The sequence below is a fragment of the Pleurodeles waltl genome, chromosome 3_1, assembly GCF_031143425.1.
Source record: "Pleurodeles waltl isolate 20211129_DDA chromosome 3_1, aPleWal1.hap1.20221129, whole genome shotgun sequence".
Lineage (NCBI taxonomy): Eukaryota > Metazoa > Chordata > Amphibia > Caudata > Salamandridae > Pleurodeles > Pleurodeles waltl.
In genome coordinates, this window is record NC_090440.1 from 1,188,896,820 (window position 1) to 1,188,915,257 (window position 18,438).

Here is an 18,438-nt window from a genome sequence, read left to right on the forward strand (position 1 = left end):
TTTTAAAATTACATTTGTTTTGAAAAAAGTAACTGAAGAAGATGCCTGCAAGAAGAGAAAGGCACCTTGGCTTTCCGAATATATTTTTATATTTGCTATTGTGGCCATGCTATTGTGACATATATATACCCTCCTACTAAATATCTCTAAATCCGAGTTAATAACAGAGTCCTATAATGCTATGAATACTAAGGATCATAGTTTATATCATAAAAATAATTATAGTGACGAATTTGGAGACAATTCTTACATAAGTTTACTAAAGTATTATAGGGATATAATATATTTGTTTGACTATCATATTTGTAGTCCTGTACCTACTTCTTTTTCAGAAGATGTGACATATTTTAGCTGCCCTAGTTGTCCTGCTCAGTGCATTATTCTTTGGCGATGCACCAAGACTATTTGGAAGAAGGCCATGTTGATTATAATTTATCCCTTAATAATTTACTAAATATTAGAGGTGTTGAGAAATCTGAACTTTGTAGAACTGTTTCACAAATCACAGAAAAAACTATGGAAGTGGTAACATGCAGACTGTGTGCTGACTGAAGTTGAATGTGACTTCATTAGATTTCATTATCAAGGAAAGATTGTAAGAAAAGTTGCAAAAAGGTTCAGAAGTTTTGATGTGTAAGTCATAAGAAAGGACCGTGAGTAAAAAAATCACAAATATACCCTTGTCTTAGAACTTTGAAAGAGAAAGAATGGGGTGTGTGTTAGATATGAATGGGACGTAGTAAGTATGATACACTGAAAGTAATAGGGAATACTACCTGAAATTTTAATTGTGCATTATTTAGATTTTAAATGCTAGGAAGTATGGCATTATGTTTAAAAACATTTATTACATTTGCAATAAGACTGCTTATTTCACACTTTGACAACGTTGGACAGATTCTTGTTATTTAGCTTCTCTGTTTGAGTGAAGTGAGTGACGCCATCATAGAAAAGTGAGGAGAGAAAATACCAGCCAACAGTACTACATGTGTTTGTTGTTTTGATTTATTTTCATAAATGACACTAAGATTTGAAAAGTGACTACTTTAGAGATGCATTTAGCAAGTAACACAGCAGGTTCTTTAACTGAGATAAATGAAGAGATGTTTGCAATTAGATCTATGGTAATCTAAATTCAGAGGATGGAATTGTTGCAGAAAGTGCCTGGTTATTTATGAGAATCCAGTGTTCTCTCTTTCAGAAATTCAAAAGAAATACTGCTTCAGTCAGGGCCTCTATGTATAAAATGTCTAATCTGTTCTGCCCTTCGGAGGGAAGGGGGAATGATGTTCTCCACAAACAATGCCAAGGACTCCTAGCCAAGATTTGCTGGTAGTTGAATGAACCATTGTACTCCCATGTTTCATGACACATGATTTTATTTACTTAATTATGTACTGCTTTAACCAATAAGATGCTTTAGGAAGTAGGAGTTTCTAGTGGTGTTGTTCAATTTAATTGACTTAGTAGCTGTCATAGATTAAATATTTCAGCTCAACTATTCCATGTAATATTATGTCATAAAATGTGTGTGCCTTCTGTTCCTGAAACACTAGCAAAGAATGTGCTATTTGAAGATGTCAGACCTTTTTCTAACAGGCGTTTTTCTTCAAGACATTTGCTTTTGCTCTGTTTGACAAAATGCAAATCATTACAACAAAGAACACATTAATCTAAAATACACTAGACAATATTCCATTGCAGATGTGTGCATGTATAGCATGTCATTGATTTGTTGCTCAATTTGCTCTCTCTAAATACCCACAAATGTATCTATGTTTGTGAAACTGAAAGAGATCCTCTGCCCCACACTCATCAGCTTTCTACGCCCTTGTTCTTGCAGTTTTTGAAGAGAAAACCTCTTAAATACATTCTAGGTAATTCTCCAAACCTTTTCTTAGTGTTTAATGTTCTTGGTTAAACAATATTTTAAAAAGCTAAATACTCTTAATTTCACAAAATAAGAATGTATGTACAATAATATTCTATTTTTAGGCAATTCCAACAGTGCCTCTTGATATTGAAACCAAACATACATTAGGAGACAACTTCCATTTAGAGGCCAAGAGACGAGACAAAGAATTCTCAAATATCCTTTCAGTTAAAAAAAACATTTATTTGGTCACATTTTTCCATTGTTTTCAAGTTAGCTTTCCTACAACTTTTGTCCATATTTAATAACACAACGTATAAAAACAATCCCATAGTTTACTTGCAAAATTATATATATTTAATATCCCAAAAATATATTGCATATATATATAGTAGCACAATGAAAAGGTTATGCTTTAATTATTGCAATAACATTACATATGCACAGCCTGCAAGCACTTTAGGTGATTATGGCTTGAACATCTCAAACCACAGTGCATTTTCTTTAAAGGTACTCCACGCATTGTCTTACACTTGAAATGTGGCAATAATTTAAAAGATTTAGAAGTATGACATGTTCAACATTGCCCTCTCATATAATTCACAGGTTGGGATAACATTTTATCACACATATTGTCCTTTTAACTACCTTCCCAAAAATAGACATTTGGTCATTTAAAACATTTGTTATACTTAGATGTGAGAGCAAGCTCATTGAATACACACACTTTATTGTGTATTGTCTCTTGTCGAGGTGAAAAGATGTTAAGCTTAGTGACCTCACTTGAAGGATCATATTTAGGGATACTTAAGAATGTACAATATTAGCAAGTTATTAGAAAGTGTGTCTATAGAGCTAGCTATTGGAAATGAGAGAACACAATGATACCATAACATTTCAAGCCTCAGGACAGCACAACTATCAGTAATGTTTATTCTTTACCTCTCTCCCACAGTGTTTTACAGAGTACACATAAATAGGATGAGACACGTGATGACTGTAAATCCCAATCCTTCTATGCATATATTCTGCATTTGGAATGTTGATTGTTGTGAATAACACAAATTTTATTAGTAACCTGTTCTTGTAAAACACACAATAACACAGTTTAGTTATTTCTAAGTGCTGTAAACCTGGCAAGTGTTACTATCTCTCAGTATAATGGAACTCAGTTTTCTGACTTGGGAAGGATGGTAGGTTGTGCTGACTTTGCTAGGATAGTAACTTTTGATCTTTGGATTACAATGATTCTCAATACAGAACAATGTATACACTGAGCCACCTTGTGACAATGGAAATAAAGTCAATAACTGGCAAAGCTACCATATATTGAAAACATTGTGATTCAAAACAATGTTTAATCAGAACCAGATCCACAATCCATTTTGTCAATAAAAACATGTCAATGCACTCAACAGAAAATGGACAATGAACATGCCTATTTTGAAATAGAGAATTTAAAGTAAATTATCAATTAAGATATTACCTTGAAAAGTGCTGTAGAGTTTGTGCCCACCCTCGTCCATTTGAAACAATATCAGCACATTTTATTTTACTATTATCCCTTTCCGCTATTCTGGACAGACCAGCAATACTGTTTACACAACAGATGGTGACTTGCAGACAACATATTTTGCATTATTAAAGATGGCAGAGACAAAAGTGTGCTATTCTTCTGTTCAAATCAAGATATTGGATTCTTTTCTTGGAAAAGCTGCTTGTTCATTTTGGTGTATTCCAGTTACCTTTAAGAGATGATTATAATTTATTTTAAAGTGAAGATAATAGCAGTGGCATTTTCTTTTTTTGAGATGGCAAACTCTTTAATTGGCTGTAGAATCATCCTCTCAAATTTCCACACAAGAAATATTTTAACATTTTTAGAAATGTGTTTCATTCTAGTATTTAAAAATAATAGTCAAGAAGTATTATCTTTTGATACAATTGCTAACAAGTGTAATATTTAATTGGCAATACACATTGCCTAGCTACTTGTGTTAATGTAAGACTCCATGAACTGAAATTGGAAGGCGTTAATCACAGCATTAGTATCATCTGTTTGTATAGAACCCACCTCCTTAGCAGAATAAGACTATTTATCATAAAGAAAAACTGCCTGTTTTGCTCTTTATTGAATAAGACACGTTTCTGATCTGACAAATTAAATAGAATCATAACTTTATGTGCTTCTGCTCCTGTGACAAGGTTTTGTGCTGAAAAAATAAAAGCAATTAGCACATAGTTCATAAGGCCAAAGACACCAAGAGACCAGTAAAGGAAAAGCACACAATAAATTTCAGTCAGACCTGAGTCGGGATGTCACATTCAATGTTATGTATAAATGCTGCTACCATAATTAAAGAAAAATAGAGTTATTTTACCACGTCCACCAAAAGAGTGCTGTAAAAGCCAAGTAGTGTTAAAATGAACATGTTTAGTGTCTCACTACATGATGAGCTAGTACAGAGTCTAATGTCAAAACATTTTCAACAGATGTAGTTGAGATGGAAGATCAAGTCTTCTGTTGATTCATAACTACATTAAAATGCCCTCAGATGCAGTGCACTCACACCCTTATATTTTATAAAGTATCTCACATTTCACACTAGTAAAAGCTGTTGATGTTTTGACTTTATCCTTGTGTCCAGAGGAAGAACAAGCAATGTTGGTTGCAATGTGCCCCTTCAGAGGGTCTCAGCACTTAGCAACCAGCTGGCGTTCGTAGTTCAGTCTGTTACCATCCATTAGGGCCTAGGTTAAGGCAACTTTTGAATTCACATACCATGCTGAATGACTTCTGGAAACTTAAATGCTGGGTTTGATTTCAAATGCCATTATGGGTAATCTAGTAATACAATTCATAAAGAGATTATGGAAGCCACAAATAAATACAAATTCCCATACATAAAGAAATAGGTATTGAAACGGGCATAAATGTTTTCATGACACCATGATAGTTGCTTAGACATATGTTTGGAATACCTTTAAAGAGAACAAGTAGGAAGTATTTCTTTCATTTCCTCTAACTGGTACAGGCAGAAGTAGCCCAAATGTACAGATGGATAAAACAAGATGTACAAATTATATTTAACAACTGTTTTGATAGTTAAAACTGCATTTGTGACCGAGGTCAACTCGTTTAAGTATCTTCTTTCATAATGCATGATATAGGAAAATAAATCTGCATAATTTATACAGTAACTTGCTGTGTGATAAGTTGACCTTTTTTTGGTGGTCTGACAAACGCACAGCGTTTGCGAATCATTACATATCAAAAATTGCATTCCTTTCAGACTTTCACAAAAGTTCTAGAAGCTATGGCCATTTCCTCTTTTCTTCCCTCAATATGCAGACAAGAAAGCTTTGTGATCTCTGAAGTTGGTGTTAAACTCCTTCCAAATTAAAGGATTGGTAAAATCCGATGTTGGGTCAAACTACAGTTTCCATCTATCCAGAAATTTTAAAGAACTTCCAACCTTATCCATAATGAAGAAAGGCAGTGGAAGACTATAAATGTGGAGTGGTATCTTATGAGATGTGCCTGTGGTTCAGATGACATCCGTTTCTGATTTCCCGATTTCCCGATACTAGGGGTTTAGAGGAGCTGTGTATGTACAGCCTCACAGCATTGTTGCTCTGAAGCTTCAGTGAATTCTCTCATGAGCCTCTAAACATGAACAGCAGAACCACTATGTTCCAGCAGGATTAACAGCTACACTTTTATTTTTTCAAATGCCTTGACCAACATTTAAGGCTCCTCAATGCCCTTACATTTTCAAAGTCTATAAAATGTACATGATATTCCAGTAAGGTTTAGAACCTTTTATGTCATTAAATTCTCTACTCCCTTATGCCAGTTAGTGAAGGACATTGTTGTAAGGAAATACTCCAACAGAAAATGTCAGGGGTAGACAACACCTGGCTATCCTTGAGAGGACCATGATGATTCTTGTTCAATCCATAAATGCATGTACGCCATACCAAGAGAGCTTCTAGCTGGTAAAATAGCAAAAGTTATGTTTGCATTTGTAAACAGGTGTTACAAGGATTTCCAGGAGCAATTACATTTAAAAACAGAGAATTTGTCTGCTGGCTTACTGTCATCAATTTACTTTTAAGAAACAAAGCTAGATTTCAACTTTATCCAAAAAGAGAAAATTCTATATCTTGTTTCTTCTCATTTCAAATGCCACAATTCCAGGAAATGTCTATTTGAGAAGTTAAAAATACTCAACAAGTCTTACAGACAATCATTGATAATTGTCTAATAGTAGCCACCCAAGTGGGAAGGTACATGGGTGTTAGGATGACGAGGGACGTTAGGGTTTGGGTAGATGTTTCCAGTTGGTGAGTTCCAATATGGGGATGCAGCGCCAAAGAAACTAGAAGAAGTCACAGGCATTGAAGAAGGGTGTGACTGAACAAAGTTCATTTTCTGTTGATGAGCATGATAGGAAGGCACATACGACAGCTCAGAGGGATATTTGTACATTGAAGACTCAGTTGGGTGAGGCTGAAGAGCCTGTGCAATTCCATGAAAGTCAAACTTGTAAGCATACCGCTTGCCATGTACTTTGGTCATAATGTTCTTGTCATAGTAGTATCGCAGGGCTCGGCTCAATTTATCATAATTCATGTTAGGTTTGCTCTTCCTTTCCCCCCACCGTCTTGCCACCTCATCTGGATCTGTCATTTTGAACTCCCCATTGGTGCCCTCCCAAGTAATGCAGCTGGCATTGCAACTGTCTGAGAGCAACTCTAAGAGAAACTGCCAGAGCTGGATCTGCCCACTTCCTGCAAAAAGAAAACAACAGTGTAAGGAACATAAAATGCTGCATTTCGGGAAACTGCTTAAAATCGGAGATCCAAATTAAGAGTACACATTCAATGGATATCCAGCCGGAGAGTTTTCAGTTCATTAAAAATCAGCATATTTGAGAAACCATGACAAAAATTTGTTTCCAAGACCTGTATAACCCTATTTGAAAATATTTAAAGTGTGATTGTACAATGACAGTTTACGTTGTATTTTTGTGTTATTCAGTGTTGTATTGTTTATCATTGCAATTAGATTAGAAGGTAAGCCACATGGAACAAATTGCATATGCTATGTTCTTCAGTAATTAAATTAAATTTTTATATAATATTATAGCATTTCAACAGAATGGACATTAAGAACAAAACAAGATGAAAAAGTCCTCACTTATTCATTAGAATTCCAAAAATCTACTGATGACTATACTATACTATAACTATAGTGTTATGAAGCAAATAACAACACACGTTTGAGTTGATAAGTTGCAACCGTACTGCGAGACCAATTACTGTGCCTTAAGTACCTCACTACACCTGTTCACTTTATTTTTTCCCGTTTCGCTTTGTAACATGAAAACAGTGGCTGAACTCAACAGTTTACATGTATTTATGAAAGGGCGCGTGGGAATTGCATCTAAGGGCATGCAAAGCCTACAAAGTTTTCTTTTGCAAACTTTGTGATTTTTTTAAAAAACTTTGCCAGCTTAGTCAACTTCACACGTTTGGCAATTTTTTTCAAGTAGCATGTAAAACTTTTATCTGAATATATGGGTTGCGAAGGAAATAAAAAGACCAAAACCTCATAAAATATTTTGGTTCAACAATTTCTTGTAAAACCTTTTTTGGAAAGAACATTTCACCCATTGATGAATTTTGCAGCCTATGAAACTTTGTTTGTCACTTTCGCAAAATTACAATGTCAGAAATATTATAATTTCACAAACCCTAATATAATTTCCCTGTTCCCTAGAATGCATTCCTGTGATTTCAAAACCTTCAGATTGAGGACAAGTCTGGTCTTACCTGGGTTTGCTAATCGGCTACTGGTAGGCCCAAGAATCTGGTAAGGATCTACAAAAGAGTAATGGAAACAAATCATGAGGATGATCTTCCATATTATAATACATTTGCTCCTACATAAAATAGCTCTGTTAAGGATCACTCTATCTATTTCCAAATAATGCTCCTAAATATGATGCATGATCATATCATCATTAATAAATGCAAACTTTCATGGATGTCTTGTGACATCACTCTTCATAAAACAAGGGTTGAGCATATCTAACCTACAATGGGTGGATGTCAAACCAGCCTTGCCAGTGGAAGTTGTTGAAACGCCTTATCTGTATTTTAAACCATTTAAGAGACAACGTGCTTGTTTTTTGGCCACCTTGAATTTATGCAGCAGGCTATTGCATTTGCGCTATCTGGTGAAACTAAACGCAGGGTTTGACAATGTCAGTGATGCCACCAAGTAAATCGGTGACTCTTGTTAACGCAAATGTCTTAATTAGAAATTATTAATGAACGTTTATGTATTTTGAATAATGTTGAAAATGAATAATGTAGAAAAATAATGTGCACGTTTGAAATTGTGACCTCGGAGAATAACCATCAGTATTTACGAATTGTACTAAATGCATGATTAACATACATGAAATAATGAAAATGTATTAAATTAATGTAGTAATATGCCGTATTGAGAGTTATAACCTATGTTTCCCAATAGTCGTAGGCCTTAACTTAGCGAGTGTCTTAGCCTTGTCTTGCCAGGCCTCATGCAGAAGCTGTATTTCTTAACGTTTAATGGAAAATGCTGACAAAATGAACAAACCGTGAACTGCTTATTGTTTAATAAAAATGCTTAACTGGAACTTTATATGAGAACCGACGGAAAGGAGATGATGTCTCTAGAAATGTATCTAATAGTGTGTAATGTGTGGTAGATGTACTTTCCCAGGACTCGAACAATGAAGACACTGACTGGAGAAGAAGATGCAACATTTTCGATACCTGACGAGCCGGATGATGAGAACATCATAAAGCAGACCAATCAATAACAAAAGAACTGTGAAATATTGGAATTCATAGACTTGGTACATAGACATTATTGGTTAGGGTAATAATGTATGATTAATTGACCAATTGGAAATTGGGGGATGGTCTGGGAAACTTTGATATAACAACGTGACGGAGGGAAAAGGCAGCAGACCATACTCCGAAGTTGTGATGCGATATTGGGGAGAAGAGATTCGCGGATCTGTCATTGGGCTCATATTCTCTGACTGAGAGCCTGATGTGATGCTGATCAACTGATGACCTGAGGACGAAGACTGACTCTGTTGCTGACCCATACCGTGGATATGTAGATATGACAATGTGACTAAATTGTATTTTTGTGCCTTTCCTTTCTAGGTACCAACTGCACTGTCTAAATAGTATTCTTAGCTAGATGTTTTCTGAATTTATGTTTATAGATTGTTTTGCATGAAGTCCCAAATGCTGATGCTAATCTGGGTTAGATGAGGGTTCCTTACATGCCGATTGACAGATTACAGAGCCAAATGGTTGACGGACTGTTTTGCTGAACTTCATGACTAGAAATTATTTATTGTCTTTGATTCTTTTATTGACTTGTGGTAATGCATTAGAATGTACTCTGATGCAAGCTTTGATTAAATTATGGTTTTGGCGTCTACTAATTCTGTTTTTATTTGAATTGAATTACGTTTGAATTAGTCTCATGACTTAGTATTGTAACAAAAAGGGAAATAAAATTACTAAAACGTATACTGATGTGTGGATATTCAAGACTGAAAGGTCATGGTGCAATGCTTGATGCTTTTATTGATTATTGATTAATGATTTGTCTAAATGGTTATTGAATTTTGTGCATTGATTACTGAGAACATTGGTCACATTATAGCTAGGATACTCCAGGCAAATCAAAAGGTTCGTCGACCTATACGCATCACCTTGTAAGTTTACTTATTAAGGACTGACACGCTAACACTCTTCTCCAAGAGGTTATCCACACAGATTTCTATGTGTGCAGGTAGGAGGATTGTCTCCGTAAATCAAAATGATAGTGTGAGAGGGGGAGAGATGCTGAAAGTTGACAGTGCCTTTTTTCATGCTGACTTAATGTCAGGGTCACTGGAATTATATGGGTAGGAAGAACAAATTATGGTTCAGAATTGACTAAAGGACAAGGCAAGAAAGGAGCACATTTAGAGATAGTTTTACATCATTATTGTGTAATTTGCAAACATGCTAACATTGTAAGAGCAAAGCTTGTATTTTAGTACCATTTTAACAAACAAATACAGAAATAAGCAATGGAAAGGTGACCAGTCAACCTTTGTGAAGGGCCTTCCACTGATCCGTTTGCGATAAAAACATTTATTTCGTTAAAATCTCCAGATCATGCAGCAGATGATGGATTATGTGGCAAAAATGGCAAATGCATAAATATGGGGAAAGCGAAGAAGCGACAATAATTCCAGTGCCCCATTTAAAATCCATTGAAGACCATATACATCATGGCCGGCAAGACAGAAATAAAATGAAGGACCAAGCTCAGATTTCTCAAAAGACACAAATGTGTGTTTCTATGTTAACTAAGCTTCTTACTTATTATTAAAGTTGTGTGTTATGGAGTTTGTAGATTTTACTGAGAGTTTAGTGATTTAAGCAACTATGTGCATCGGAATCCTGAGAAGAGTGTTTCCTTGCACAGACATGTCTAACTTTGACACACACATGCAAATCCGTGAATTGAAAATGTAGGTAACTGTTTTATCACAACTGTTTCAGCATTTGGAATGTCGGGGTAATATGATTTGAACTCAGTGTATCTTCCAACACAGCGTTTATATTAATATGAAGATGCTCTAATGTTCTGATCTGGGAGGCTGATGAGGAGTGGATTATTTGAGTAAAGACCTCTTTCCAACACACCCCTGATTTCTTTCTCTTTGTGTGGGACTGAAGACTTCACGGTTCGTATTTTAAAATTGGTAACATCGCAGTTTATAGTGGACAGCTGACAACATCAAAGTTCATAGTTTAAAGGAAATAACATCATAGTTTATGGAAGAAGGCTGATGACTTCCCAGGCCAGAGCGGGAGACTGATGACATCACAGTGAATCAAAGTATGCTGCTGGTTAAATGTAGGAGCAGAAGACACCACCGTGTGAGGTAGGCAGCTGATGACATCACTCCCTACTAAAGAAGTGAGATGCCATCAGGGCAGGGGGCTGATGACATGACAGGTAAGGGTATGGTTTCATGACACAACTTATCATACGTGCTTTACCTGGTTGGGGCCGCTGCTGTTCTGTATTTTTGTTTACAGTTTGCGATCCTCCAACAGGCGGACCTATAAGAACACAGAATAAATTCACACTTTTTTAATTTGAACTGTAAACTAAGACAGATGAGAGCATCCCAAGTCCTTATTGCAATGTCTCACTCACCGTGAAAGGAGACTGTGTACTAAAGATCGAATACCAAAACATAACAGTCTAACGTCATTAGTGGCAAAATACATTGCAAGAAATGAGGATGAAGTGAACATTCATTTGTAAAGCTAGAATCAAAACATCTGAAGGAAAAGTGGCTAGCGGTATTACTACTCTCAAATGAGAAACGTCTTTAGAGTAGGTGGAAGTTATTCTATCAAGGTATGAACATTTTTGTACAGAATTGCGGAGAACTTTCAACATGCTGCCGAAAAGTGAAACCGTTTTGAGGAAAATGGTTCTCTGTAGCAAAACAAATTATAAAGAATGCTTTTCTTTACCTGAGTAAGCGCTAATTGGGAGTGAAATGAACTCCACTGTAGATCCATGTGGACAAAACCTGATACTTGGGTAACAAATGGTTATCTGATTTGATACAGCACACTGCACCCCAGATTGATTTTTCATCATTTTCGGGTAAACAATCGCTAATTTGACACAAAATGTGTAATATAGCATTTATCATCTACAACTGCATATTTCTGTTGAAGAACAACAAAGCTAAGTGGTTTGAAAATGCATTCAGCATAATAAAACCCAGGAGTTCATGGAAAGTCTGAGTGTAGGAAATTGGGTTTCTGGTTGAGGGAGGTGAAAACCTACTCAAGCAACAACCACAATCCTTGTCAGGATGAAGTCACGAGCATATCCAAATTAACTTGTGCTCAATCCGCTGAAAGGTTGGCACAGAGGGTCAGGTATAATTTAGAGGTAATGTGTAAGATATTTGTTCAATAATTCCAACAATAACACAGTGAAAACACACTACAAAAGGATTCCAAAGCATCTTTAGAAAAACAGATTAATCTTTAATAAATAAAGCAAGACCAAAATGATAAGAAATCCAAACAGTAGCACCAGAGAAAAAGTTTCAGTGAAAATTGTGGCAAAAACTGCAAAGCACCAAATGTGGATATCTGGTTGCCCCGGACCAGGACAAAGTCACATGTTTAGGCTGACTGCATTAGATTTGGGGCCATCTACAGAGACCCAGTTAGGCCAGCTGAATAACAGCACCTTAAATTCTGGTTGCGTTGCATCATGAGGTCCTGTGTCAAAGATATGTGGCTCACCAGGGGCCACCTGTCAGTTCTGTGGAGTTGCAAAGCTGTGATTCGAAGTCCTGCTTCATCAACTAGGATCCCGTCAACAAGGGTTTGTGATGCGCAGTCTGGCGTTGAGGATGAATTGCGCAGTCAAGATGATGCGTCTGTTCTGAGGAGCTGCAAGGCTGCCATGCGAGAACCTGTGTCATCATTGAGGCTGCCATCGAAAAGAGATTTGCGATGCCAGGGTTTGTGTGGGTAAGCTTTGCACAGTGGTGGTTCCGATGCTGGCTGCGAGATCGCTCCAGAATCCTTGAACTGAAGAAAACTTTCTACTGGGTCCACAGATATGCTGGCAGATCACCTTCAGCCCCACTTCAAAGGATCCGGGACTGGTGTGGCACTGCTTGGCAGGGTAAGACTCAAAGATGGCAGAGTGCAGGTGCTGGTCAAGGTTTTTGGAACCTTCTTTTTCTGATGTTCTATTCAGGGGGACAGCCATCTAGCCCTTGGAGTCACTCTCAGTTCCTGGAATAAACAGATGCAGATCCAGTCCTTCTCAGCCAGGAAGAGGGCAGCAGACAGCAGGTCAGCAGAGCAAAGCAGGAGTCAAGCAGAATGGCAGTCTTTTGAGCAGTGCAGCAGTCCTCCTTTCCAGCAAAGTTTCCATATGTCCAGAAGTGTACTAGAGGGTTGGTGTCTGAGGTCCAATATGTATACCTGGACCTTTGTTTGAGGTGGGAGAAGCTACTCGAGGTTTCCCTTTGAAGTCCACATGCCCATCTAGGCACATCTAAGCTCTTTGTTGTGTGTTGCAGTATAGTAGGAATACACAAAGCTCAACTCTCAGCTACACCCACTCATGTGATCCAGAAATAGACTGCGGGCACTATATGGCCGAGCCATGAAAATGCCAACTTTCTAAAAGTGGAATTTTCAAAATTCTAATTTAAAATCCTACCTCACCATAAAAGAACATTTTTCAATAACATTCCAAAGACACCAATTATTAATTGGTTACCTGTCCAACTTGGAATTTACAGCATATTAAATGTAATAAGGTAACTCCAATGTTTTCCTATGAGGGGTAGGCCTTGCAATAGTAAAAAAGAAATGTAGGAGATTTTCACTTCCAGCACATGTAAAATTTAAACTTACATGTCTTACTTTTTCAATGTATTGCTCACTGCTCTGTGGGCTGGTAGGGCCTATCCTAGGGGTCACTCATATGTATTAAAAAGGTTGGAGCCTGCCAAAAGGTTTATCTTGCCAGGTAGAAATGGAAGTTTAAAACAAAGGCTGCTGAGTTGTTTGAAAGGGTTACTTAAGTGGGTGGCACAATAAACGCAGCAGGCATACTTGTAGCATTTCACTTACAGACCTGGGGTACATCTGGCGCCACTTAAATAGGGACTTATATGTAAATTAAATATGCCAGTTGGGGATAAGCCAATGCCATCATGTTTTAAGAGTGAGTCTATGCACTTTAACAGTGGTTAGCAGTGGTAAAGAGCACAAGGTCAGAAGGCAAAAAAGGAGCAAAAAAAGGAGGGGGTGAAGGCAAAAGTTTAGGGGAAGACCACTCTAAGGCTGACAGGTCTAATTTGCATTGCACCCTGCTCAAAGTGGGGCAAACTACCCAACCTCCTAGGAGTTCTCATCACTAAGGTGGAAAAACCTGGAGATACCATCACCATAGGCATGGTTTGGCCCAGGACGGTGTTCTACCATAAAGTCCATTCTCTGCAGGAGATGAACCACCTCAACAATTTGGGATTCTCGCCCCCTATCTGTATCAACTATCTGAGGAGCCTGTGGTTTGTCTGAACCCAGAACTGAGCCTTTAACAGGTAGGGTATTGGTTTCTTCAGTGCCCAGACCATAGCAAATGCTTCCCTTTCGATAGCACTCTTCACCTCTGTTCCCAGGGTAGTAACCTCCTAGTAATGAAGACTACAGGCTGGTATAGGCCCTCCTCATTTAACTGTGATAAATCTGCACCTATGCTGTACTTTAAGGCATTAATTTGCACAATAACAATTCTGGAAAAGGCAAGGGGCTTAAATACAAAGGTTGTACACATGGCTTATTTGAGGGAGTCGAAGATTTTCTGCTGGACCTGTCCAGATCTCCTCCTTTGGCTGTTTCTGTGAAATCAGAGCAGTCAAGGAGGCAACAATGGTGCCATACTGCTTGACAAATCTCCTGTAGTAGCCAGTGAGGCCTGGGAAGGCCCTCACTTTAGTCTGCATTTTGGAGGGCTCCAAAGACAAGATAATTTCTTCCTTGGCCTGGCTGCACCTTACCCCCACCCACCAGGTGCCCAAAATACATTACAGACCCCTGTCACATCTGGCACTTACTGGCTTTGATAATTAGGCCTGCTTGAAACACTTCCTGGGGTGAAACAGATGGTCTTCCAAGCTGCTATTGAAGACAACTTTGTCATCCAGGTAAGCAGAACGAATTGCCTCCATTCCAGCCAAGAAATGGTTCATCAGCCTCTGGAAGGTGGCAGGGGCATTTTTCAGGTGAAAGGCCATGATCTTGAATGCCGACCTCTATTTAGCCCCATCAATTAGAGCAATCTGCCTGTAACCCAAAGTCAAGCCAAAAGTACTCAGGATCTTAGCAGCCCCCAACCGACCAATGAACTCATAAGCTCGGGGGATTGGTTGAGCATCAGTCTTTGTGGATGAATTCAGCCCCCTGTAGTTCACACAGAGCCAGAGTTCTGGTGTGGTGCCTGGTGAGGCAGCCTTCAGAATCAGCACAACTGGGCTGGACCAGAGACTACTGAAGTGTTGTCACTCCCATCCCAGCTCAAGCATCTTGGATGCTGTCCCTCACCTTGTCTGACAGTCTGTAGATCCTGTTTTCGACAGTAGGATTGTGACCAGTGTCTATAATATTGTGGGAACACAAATATGTAAGCCCAGGTGTCAGGGAGAATAGCGAGGCGAACTGTCCCAATATCTAGCAACAGACCCTCTGCTGCTCTGAGGTCAAGGTAGGGGAGAAGTTGACACCCTCCACTGATCCATCTTTCTCCTTGGATGACAAGGGATCAGGGAGAGGTTCACTTTTGTCCTCTACTCCATCATCCATCACCAACAACATGGTGGTGTCAAACTTCTTATAGTGGGGCTCTTGGCATGTGATTTCAAGGACCCATAGGGGCTTTAAGGTGGTCATGAAGTTCACCAGGTAGGTGGCCTCCCCTTCCTCTCAATCACCTCATAGTGTCCTGCCCAATGATCTTGGAGGGCACTGGGCTCAATTGGCTCCATCAAACACACATTATCGCCAGGCTGAACATCGACCAGAGTAGCCTTCTTGTCAAGCCATTGCTTCATCACCTGGCTAGCTTTTAAGTTCTCTGAAGCCTTCTTCCAGAACTTCTGCATTTAGTTGTGGAGGGCTAGCATGTAGCTAACCACGTTCTGAGGGGGTTTCTTGGGTGCTTTCTCCCACCCCTTCTTCACCAAACTGAGAGGTCCACTTACAGGATGACCATAGACGAGTTTAAAAGGACTGAACCCTACGCCTTTCTGTGGTATATCCCTGTATGAAAAGAGTAGGCAGGGCAAGAGGACATCCCATGTCTGCCTCATGGGCTCTGGTAGGTCCATAATCATGCCTTTAATGGCCTTGTTGAACCTTTCAACAAGCCCCTTAGTGGTAAGGTATTGAGATCTTGTAGATTACTCCACACTCCTTCCACATAGACTTGATGTACACTAACATGAAGCTGGTGCCCCTGTCTGACACCACTTTCTTGGAGAAACCCCCTCAGATAAAAAATCTCCATCAAGGCCCTAGCCACTGCAAATGCACTTATGGTCTTCAGAGGGATGGCCTGTAGGCACCATGTTTATTAACAATAGTTATTGTCAAATGATATATGTATACTCAATGTAAAGTAGCACAATTGCATAAATATTGTATCACAGGGCGTCTGAAGGGGCCCACACCTTTAATAATGAAGCTCCAAACATTGATTATGTGCTCCCTCAGAATCAGGTTGTACTACCCATTATAATCTTTAACTTTGCTGCCCCTCATCCAACCAACTAGAGTAATCTAATAAGACTGCCCTGGACTGTTTTGGAGTTCAGTGGCTAACCCTGGACCTCTGGTGGTATTTCTAAGGAGTCAGCCCACATTTAGCGACAAGAATGGTTTACTTGGTCTGTTCATCTACTATCTCAATGAGTAGTGTATCCCTCCCCACTGTAGGCATATGCCCCCCAGTGCTTCTTTGGAACCTTGTGCGCCCTCGAGGCCACCTCATTTCCAGCAAGCCACTTGTCAATATCATCACCTACCAAGTTGTAAGGCACCACATGTTTCGATATGGAGACCTTCGTATCACTTTCAGACACTACAGGTAAGCTGCCTCCACTTTTGCTGGATTCTGAGCTCTGCTTAGCTCTGTTCTCCAGGTCTTGCGGGTTCTTCTTGTGCTCCAGCACTATTTTATTGTCTGCTAAGCCTCTCTTAGCCTTCTTTTCCTCCACCTCAAGTTTCATTTTTACCAACTGCAGTTTGAACTCCTTTTCTGACTTTCTGTTCTCCAGCCACTCTGGACACAGCCCTTTTGAAGACACACTACTTCCTACCATCACACTGGGGTTTCTCTCAGTGGGTAAAGCACCTCCCTCTTCTGGGAGCTCCTGCTCGGGCAGACTGCCAGGTCATCCTCCACTCCTAAATCAAGTTCCCCCTCATCAGAATCCTGCACATAAGGATTCTCATCCTCAGAATCCTCAGGTTGGGATTGCATCCTTGTGACTTCTTTATAGGCACAGAGGGCTATTTGAAGGTACAGGTTTGTGGCCTTCTTTCCTTCACATTGACCTCTCTCCTTGCAGAGTTTCTGCAGCTCAGTCTCTCTGAGCTTATTCACATTGCACCTTTCCGCTTCCATGGTATTAACAAAGGCAGGTAACTTGAATTTAGGAAAAGGTCAAATAGACAAACTGAAAACAATGGAGAATTTTAAAAGGACTAAACTAGCCTTGAATTGCTTATACGGGATGGTAGTGTAACACACTGCACAAACACTGCACGAACACAAGTCCAAATCCTCACCACTGATCACCAGTGTAAGAAACAACTGGGTTGCTTGTTGAGTGGGGTAAAACTCTACTCAAACAGAAACCGCAATCTACGTCAGGGTGAAGCCATGAGTAAACTCTGGATTAACCTGTGCTCAACCCACTTGTAGCCTGGTCAGGCCTAACTTAGAGGCATCCTGTAAAGTAGTTGTGCAACAATTCAAATAGTAATACAGTGAAAACACACAAAAAAAGATCCCACACCATTTGTAGAAAAAAGATTAATCTTTAATAAATGAAACAAGACCAAAATGACAAAAATTAAACTAGTAGGATAACAGATATGCAATTATAAAGGTTTCCGTGAAAATAGCGCAAGAACCCCAAAGCGCCAATTGTGGATATCTGGTCACAATGGACCAGGGCAAAGTCACCAGTTCAGGCTGACTGCATTGAAGTGCTGGCCAGCTACAGGGTCCGAGTTAGGCCACTAAACAACAGTACCGTATATCCTGGTTGCGGAGAATTGCAAGGTACCTTGGCACAGATGCATTGCACAGCTGAGATGATGCATCGGTTCTGTGGAGATGCAAAGCTGCGATGCAAGGTTCTGTGTCATCATCGAGGATCCAGACAACAAGAGCTAGCGATGTGTAGTCCAACTTCAAGGATGCATTGTGCAGTCAAGGTGATTTGTCGGTTCTGAGGAGCTACCAGGCTGAGATGCTAGAGCCTTTGTCATTGTTGAGGCTGCCTCGATGAGATTTGCTGGGTCGATGCGAGGTCCTTGTGCTGAGAGAAACCTTGTTTCTCGTGATGCCTCTGTTCTGTTCAGGATTGTGCTGCCCACAGAGGAGATGCATCGATCCTGCTGGATCCACAGATGCGTTGGCAGAGCACCTTCAGGCCCACTTCCAAGGGGCTAGGACAGGGGTGACACCACTTGGCAGGCTAAGACTCACAGATGGCAGAGTCCAGGTGCTGCGTTCAAGGGTGTTGAAGCCTTCTGTCCTTGAGGCACTAGTCAGGAGGCCAGCCAACTAGCTACTGAAGTCACTTTGGTGTCCTGGGTTCAACAGATGCAGGTCCAGTCCTTCTCACCCAGCCAAGATGGCAGCA

The 18,438-nt window shown here is 39.4% G+C and overlaps 1 protein-coding gene across 2 annotated transcripts in view; it reads right to left on the bottom strand.

The window, feature by feature from the left end:
- Positions 1-2,095: 2,095 nt before the first annotated feature.
- The window catches only part of FLI1 (Fli-1 proto-oncogene, ETS transcription factor), a 334,273-nt gene continuing 317,930 nt past the window's right edge, over positions 2,096-18,438 (bottom strand). For both annotated transcript variants that reach the window (XM_069224503.1, XM_069224504.1), the window contains exons 7-9: positions 11,009-11,071; positions 7,712-7,759; positions 2,096-6,667 (exon numbers count right to left, since the gene is read on the bottom strand). In XM_069224503.1, coding sequence (XP_069080604.1) covers positions 6,138-6,667; positions 7,712-7,759; positions 11,009-11,071 — 641 coding nt within the window. In that variant the 3' untranslated portion in view covers positions 2,096-6,137. The remainder of the gene's footprint in view (positions 6,668-7,711; positions 7,760-11,008; positions 11,072-18,438) is intronic.